This window comes from Oryza sativa, chromosome 8 (assembly GCF_034140825.1).
Source record: "Oryza sativa Japonica Group chromosome 8, ASM3414082v1".
In the NCBI taxonomy this organism is placed as follows: domain Eukaryota; kingdom Viridiplantae; phylum Streptophyta; class Magnoliopsida; order Poales; family Poaceae; genus Oryza; species Oryza sativa.
The window spans coordinates 5,833,246-5,841,006 of NC_089042.1; the positions used below are offsets into that span (position 1 = coordinate 5,833,246).

The following is a 7,761-nucleotide window of genomic DNA, read 5'->3' on the forward strand; positions in this document are numbered from 1 at the left end:
CCAGGCAGTTAATTGCGCTTTGAGTTTTTTTTTCTTCCCTTTTGCAAAAGAGAGAAGTGATCCAAATTTAAAGGTATACTACCAAAATGCATGTGCCTTGCATTGAGTGAAGCCAAAAAGAGTAGTAGTGAGTGTGTGGGGAGTATAAAGCCACCAAGTTTAATTGAGTTCCTTATAAGCAAATAGAATCTTCCCGGTGTAAGAAAGACGCTCACATGATGTAATTATTTTTTCTCTAAATCCATTGGCATGGGTGATTATAAGAAAACTATTAATACCACCTTAAAATGAAATTATGTATTACAGACTAAAGTTTGAAACCATAATATGTACTTTTGTCATGTATTATTAGAGTCGATTGCAATGCATGGTTATTTTTTGAGTAAATTCCCTATGTACCCCTAAAAACTCACTCAACTCTTTCATACCCCCGAAATTTACCCGATTCCTTCTATACTCCTGAAATTTCAACATGATTCATTCCATGCCCCTACCGTTATATTTTCTTTCATTTCACTATTACATTTGGTTGCAAATGTCTTTTTGCCTTTGATGCTTTAAGTTTGAATATAAGCTTGAAAAATAATTGAAAATTTTGTTTGAGTGCACAGTATGTGCATTTTATGAAACTAATAAGACTAAATAATTAGTGCAGAAAATTTTGACATAAATTTTGAAAATAAAACAAATGTAATAAATTAAAAAAATTTATTTGAAATTTTAATAGGACAATGGATTTTTTTTATCGGGAGCATTCAAAAAAAATTATTTTCAGCATTGGTAGTCATATCTTTGTATGGATGCTCCTAATTTTTTATGAATTTTTTTAAAAAATAAATACATTTTTTTATTTCATTATCTAAAGATAAATTTTGTGGTAGATAATGCATCACATAACAAACTCATAACTATAATAGTCTCATGCAATAAACTTTTATATTTTTAATAATGTAGTTCATAAATTTATATGTTCATCCAAGGAGTAAAATGGTCATTTTTATAGAAATTAGATGGTCAACTGACGAGAGAGATAAGGAAGGGATCCGAATCATATTTAGGGGGTATACAAGGAAGTAAGTAAAATTCAGGGACATATAAGGGATTAGCTAAAATTTTAGGGGTATATAAGGGATTTTCTCTTATTTTTTTAGTACTTGATGTTGATAAAAAAATTATATTTTTCATATTGTAAAGAGTAGCCTTAGTAGAATAAATGTTTTGGGCTATATATCGGATCAAGCTCACTGCACTCCAATCTAGAATTGATTTCACTCTAAAAAAATCAGAAAGAAATCATACAGTGAATGGAAAGAAAGAAAAGGAAGTGATGTGGTGTCCTGTTGAGAAATTGAGAGAACCGATTGCGAAGGAAAAAAATGAGAACTTTTTGGTACAATATACTGTAAGTATATACTAGCAGTATAAATCATCGAACGATATAGATTGTAGCTGCAATGGCTTCAACGGCGAGCTTCTTAGCCTCATGGCTATGCGCTCAGCTCGCTGCCAGCAGCAGCACGTGCTATGCCGCCCACCTGTTGGCCAACACGCCCACCACCGCAGCCGCGCCTCCTGTTGTACCTGGCCTCCCTACTATGCCGTCGTTGCCTACACACCGTCACCGATGTTTATCGTTCAGTCAATGCCATGGGTCGTCTCTCCGCTCCGGATTGATAGGGATGACGTTATCTTTGTCGGGCCTAAGTGAAAACCCGCCACCAACAACATTCATCGGTGACGGGCCTAATAGTTATCTCAATCAGGTCTCAAGTTGGAGCTCGTCACGGATGATGGACATCGGTGACAGGTTTCTGTTAGGGCTCGGTCAAGATATCATCGGTTATCTTTGTTGGGCCTGAAGTTAGGGCCCGTTACTGATAGGTGTCATTCGTGATGAGCTCGATTTTTATGCACATCTAATATGTCTGTGCGAGTATATTTTTATCAGCCTCTTTTTAGATCCGTTTGAGATGACTTTGTTGTGACGGACTGTAAAACCCAGGCATGTGAGGGGCCGTCATAGATGAGAGGATCTGTACTAGTGATGCATGCATGTACATTTTACGTTGGTTATGTTCTGTCCCTAGAAATTCGGAGACCATGTGCGAGCCTTAAATTTATGTGACAAAATGTTCAATTGAAAATTAATTCAGTAGATATTGGACTGCAAAACAAAATTGGTAGACAAGAATAATTATTGAAAAGATGGGCTTGGTAGAATGCTTGATGGGCAATGGCGTGTATGGTGTGCCATGCTTTGATCTGTGCTGGATTGCGACACAACTTATAAGTCGAAAAGTCTAATTCTAAACAACCAAACAACTTTTTCTTTTCTTTTTTAAGTCATATATAAGTCACTATAACAATAATAAGCCGAAAACTAGATCAAAGAAGCTTTTTTTGTCTTATGTAAAGAAGATATATGACTTCATCACTAAACTTAAAATATTAAATCCACCGACTTATAAATCATACAAGCTAATAAATTGACTTAAAAGTCTAAACCAATAACCCTCGGGGGGCAAAGTCCGAGAGGGATTAGAGCGCATTGGCACACGCGATGATTATTTAGCAAGCAGTGGACATGAATGTAGAATGTGTTAGCATTATAGGGGGCAATTAATAAAGCGGCAACTGGATCGATCGAGACGACAAACCAAACACTATCCACGAAATCTATCAGGGTGATATCGATGAAGCTCACCTAGCTAATTGAACATGTTGGCATGGCGTGTATATACCTAACTGTACACGGGGCCCCATAGAATTTAGGAAAATGTATACTTTGACTCCTCAACTATTGATCAAATCTAATTCGTACACTTTAACGTAAAACTGGATATGTTGACTCCCACAACAATCAAAACCGGTGCAAACTATACGCCTCGGTAATTTAGAAAGCGGTTTGGCTTATATGATAACTTGGCTAGTATTTATCCAACATGGGACCCACATGTAAATCTCATAGAAAAAATAGAAGGCCTCGCTAGCACCTAAGCGACGAGGGTGAGCTAGCGGTGGTAGTGTCTTGGGCTGAGGTGGTTGGTAGCGGTGACACACCGTGTGGCTGGCAACTGCCAAGATAGGCCCGAGCTGAGCAGGCAGCGCTGAGGCATCACCGGCGAGCTTCTACGGCAGAACTTCAAGTAACTCGACCACACCTTTAATTTGGGACAGCGCCTGGGCTTAGAGCATCTTGACCACTACTAGCACTGCTGTTGGCGAGTGCTAGGGCTCTTGATGAGCTTCTCTCGGCATCTGCTCTCTTGCTGCCATGAACCACCCCCACTTCCCCCTTCTCCTCTCCAATTCGCTCCCCCTGCAGAAGCCCCTCTCTCGCGTGCTCCAAGCCACCGCATGGCGCGCATTGTCATCGTCGTAGGTGGATCTCCAGTTGGACTCTAAGAAAACGCCGGTGCTATCCATCGAGCTCTACAGGCTCGCGGTGCCGTGCGCCATAGGGAAGGAGGAGAGGGAACTACAACAAATGAGCTTGCTCCGTCCAAGGCCATAGGGCGGCGCACCACCCAGCTCCTCACTGGACGGCGCCAAAAGAATAACAGTGTTGCTACTCCCAACGTTGACTGAGACATGTGAATGGGATAAATTAGAAGAAAAATTATGTTTGGCAGCAGGTATACAGAAATAGCTAACTTTTATGGTTTATAAGAAAAAAAAAGGAAACTTATGATAGCAGATAATGACTTCTAATGTAAACAAGATATACATCGAACATTAGATGATGATGGATGGCTTGGATGTCTACTCGCTGATTGCGAAGTTGTACATTTGGAGTCTTACATGTTTCAAAAGACTCACGTGGCTATGAAATTAACAGTATTATAACTTACTCGATCATTCTCTTTTTAATATCCTGTTTTGGTTGCCAAAACATACATATTGTCCTTATTGTTTAATATCATTACTAAATACTACTGTAACGTTAGTACGGATAAATTACTAGTCATACACTAGTACAATAACTTGGCTAGTACGTGCGAACTTTTGTCAAAACCTTCCATGCAGGAAAAAATTATCTAACATGGCATGGCACACACTGATGTATAATTATTATTAACCATCAAATTTTTCAGTGACAAAATATGTAATTATTACTTTTAGTATGTTTCTGAGATATAGACAAAAGAAAAAGCAATACAGTTTAAAATATCTTATTATAAAAATAGCTTTTTTTAAAAAAAAATCTCAACGAATGATCCCTTGTCCCTTTTCTTCTTACTATAACCTCGTGTATACTTTAATACCAATTTGATCCTAATACTCTACTAATATCGTTGTCAGGTATAATCTTCGATAACATTATAGATTGGTTTTGCTTGCACGGGTAGTTTTTTTTTTTCTGCTTGCATGGATAGTTTGGGCCCAGGTACGGAATAAGCAACTTGCATCCACTCTTAGTTCATGTATACCATGAGCTTAATTTAAATTAATTAAACATTACTATATATTTTCTTCCACACCGAACTGTTTATTATTTCACATTTTAAGAGATTTTTTTATTACACGGTAAGCACATACGTGGGCACACTTCTACACATGCACACCACACTCACTCACCCGTGAGTACGTACGCTAACACATGCTTACAATTCCGATTGAAAACCCATTTACGTGTGTATATAGTGTTTTTGAGTAAATACTGATGGGTAAAGTAATGCACCCATCCACGACTTCACCATTTGCTCCAACTGTGGCTATTTTGCCATTCAAATATTAAGTTAGTATGTATGTAATTCATGTACTTACAGAAGCGCTATACAATTTATTGATAGTTGAATGCTACTTAAAAACTAATATTATGGGACGAAGGTAATAATTAAACTGTCCTCGAAGGCACCAATAAAACTACAGCAACACAAGTACTATGGTTAGCATCCATGTAAGATTGCTAACAATCCATATAGATAAATACAGTTGTGAACATTTGGAACACGATTTCATCAAACTTTAAAAAAAAAAACAGTAGATGAACAACCTTACTAGGAACATTACATCATTTGATTTTATTTAGTTTGAGGTAGATAAATACAATGAACACAACTTTGGGTAACACACACCAAACCACTACAACCAGAAGCTCAATACCCACCATATAATTAGCACAAAACAAAGTAATTAATTAGGGCAGCATGAGATCCACGGGCTTATCAAAGATCCAGCTAAATGGAATGGCCGTGGGCCTTTTCCTCATCTGGGCCGCTCTGTCATGGGCCTTCTCCTCCATCCTCCGGATCTTCTGCGGCAGCGCGCACACGTAGTCCCGCGCGCGCCGCCCCTCGCCGGAGAGCCCCGCCTCCAGCTCCGCCACGCGCCACCGCCGTATCAGGTGCTCGAGGATTCCCCGGTAGTCCGACGCGGTGTACGTCCCGGCCTGCTGCGCCGCCGCGGCGTAGTGGGCGAACAGGTCGGCGTCGCGGCCGTCGTCCATGAGCGCGGCGGGCATGGTGATCCGGCGGCGCATCATGTACGCCAGCGCGCGCACGGTGGTGTCCGGGTCGGCCTCGAGGAGCCTCTCGACGACGCGGGTGTAGGCGGCCTCATGACGCTTCTCGTCGGAGGCGATGGCGCCGCAGATGCGGGCGAGCGCGTCGTCGCCGTGGGCGCGGACGTTGCGCGCCGTGTTGCCGTGGGAGATGGCGGTGGCGCGCTCCTGGAACGCGACGTAGATGAAGCCGTGGTAGGGGCTCGCCGGCGCGTGCATCGCCATGCCGGAGCCGATCAGCCGGTGCACCGTGCGCTCCACCTGGCGCATGTCGAGGCGGCCGGAGAGGTACATGTAGCGGTTGAGCACGTCGCCGTGGCGGTTCTCCTCGGCGGACCACCCGCGGATCCACCGCGCCCACGCCGTCGCGTCGGCGCCGGTGACGTCGCGCGCCGACTCGAACCGGTTCGCCATGCTCTGGTACGTGGGGAGCGCCTCCTCCGTCACCATGTTCCCCACCAGGCACACCAGGTGCGCGTCGGGCACGCCGGCGGCGCGCCCCCGGAGCTCGACGCACGCCGCGTGGAACCCGTCGGCGCCGAGCGCCGCCGCGTCGGGCACCAGGTCCGCCGGCTGCCACGCCTCCTCCGCCGGCTTCAGCAGCGGCAGCACGTGCGCCTCCACCCACGGCTCCATCTGCTCCAGCACCTCAAGCCTCGCCGGCGCCAGGCACCTCCTCACCTCGTCCGCCTCCTCCGCCTCCGCCTCCCGCCGTGACGTCGCCACCGCCGCCGCCGCCGCGCTCCGCCTGCACCGACACTGCCACGTCAGCACACGTACAGAGAGCTCAGCGACCAGTGGCGGTTAAAAGCTTACCAGAATCGGAGAGTGGCAGTTGCCGGCGGCTTGAGGTGACAGTTGCGGTTTGGATACCCAAACATGGTTACTGCTAAGGTGGAGGTCGTTGCCGATGCCGCCATGATCGAGCAGTACGTGGATCTGATCGGAGGAGGGAGGAAGACGACGGCGATGGCGACGGCGGCGGCGGCGGCGGCGGCGGCGAGAAGGCTTGGAATATGAGTGGATGCGACTACTTAGCGAGCTACCCTTGCAGATGTACGTGTGGGTATATATATGCTACGATCGATGTGTGTAGAGCTTGTGTTAATTTGATTAATTAATTAATTATATATACTGTTGCTTAATTAAAATGTTTTAATTGGTTGGTGGCTGCTAGCTAGCTGACTGCATGCCTGGCTCGCGGTATCGTGCGATGACCGTTTTTGCATGCAGAATCTGTACCTTAAATAAGTATAGTATTAACTAAATCAAATTTAGATTACAAATATGTTAAAAGAATATTATGCCCTTCCTTAAGGAACAGAAGAAAGTATTTATTCAATTACCAAAAATGAGGAAAAAATACAATAATATTGGAAAAGTATACGTACCGTCGACTACTCTAAAACTACACTATTTTAGCAATGAAATTTTAAAGTAAAGCTGCAATTTTTTAGGTAGGGAATTCTAGTGTTGAAAGTTCAGGTTATATTTTTCTTCCGTTTCGGGAGCTAGGATGCTCGGCTAACATTTGGAAACGTGGGGTTAAGGTTACCATCCAAATTAAGGTTTTCCAAGAAGGTTAACTATTAGTAGCATCGACGTCAAATTAATCAACCGGGTCAAATCCTTGGCGTACGTCTTATTCGAGCTTTTTTTTTATTTAGTGTGTACTATAAGCCAAATTAAAGAGACATGTGCATGACTCAATTAATTAAGCAACCAAAAATAACTTTTAGCTAGGGAAAAAAAACCATGCCACGTTGAACCAACCAGGTGCAAAACGGTATAGATTATCACCCAGCTTAAAATTGAAAAGCTGTATTAATCAAGCACCATATAGAAACATAATGTTGATACTCGTGATTCGCCCATGATACTCAATGATACTCCTACATTTTTATATGATATCGATGATGGATAGAAATAGCTTACATGCATGATATCTTGAGGTCTAATTGTAGTACCTTAGAGATACTCGAATTAAATTTAAAAATATACTGTTCATTCAATTTTTTTTGAAATATTCGGGATGTAAATTTTTTTTAAGAAATATATTGTCAATCTCGCGTAACCGTTGCGCAAAAAAAACATGATGTCATGGGCGATATCGCGCGAAGAAAGTGCGAGACCGCGCGGCAACGGCATGAGACCACGCGATCTCGTGGAATGGAAGAGGGAGACCGAACGGTAACCAATCAGCGACACCGTCCCAACGGCTTCATTTGATTAGTGATTAATTACCTAATTAACTATTA

General features: G+C 43.1%; 1 protein-coding gene across 1 annotated transcript; it reads right to left on the bottom strand.

Annotated features, from left to right (window-relative positions):
* Positions 1 to 4,935: 4,935 nt before the first annotated feature.
* Positions 4,936 to 6,544, bottom strand: LOC4344897 (acyl-[acyl-carrier-protein] desaturase 7, chloroplastic-like). The gene is made up of 2 exons (NM_001422498.1): positions 6,320 to 6,544; positions 4,936 to 6,251 (listed from the first exon to the last, which is right to left on the bottom strand). The coding sequence occupies exons 1-2, from the start codon at positions 6,421 to 6,423 to the stop codon at positions 5,141 to 5,143; spliced, it is 1,215 nt and encodes a 404-aa protein (NP_001409427.1). The 5' UTR covers positions 6,424 to 6,544; the 3' UTR covers positions 4,936 to 5,140.
* Between the last annotated feature and the right edge of the window lie 1,217 nt (positions 6,545 to 7,761).

Excerpts from the sequence above, each read along its gene's own strand:
- LOC4344897 (NM_001422498.1), bottom strand. The coding sequence starts at position 6,423 with ATGGCGGCATCGGCAACGACCTCCACCTTAGCAGTAACCATGTTTGGG. Across the intron at positions 6,252-6,319 it reads ACTGCCACTCTCCGATTCTG|GCGGAGCGCGGCGGCGGCGG; the intron begins GTAAGCTTTTAA and ends GTGTCGGTGCAG.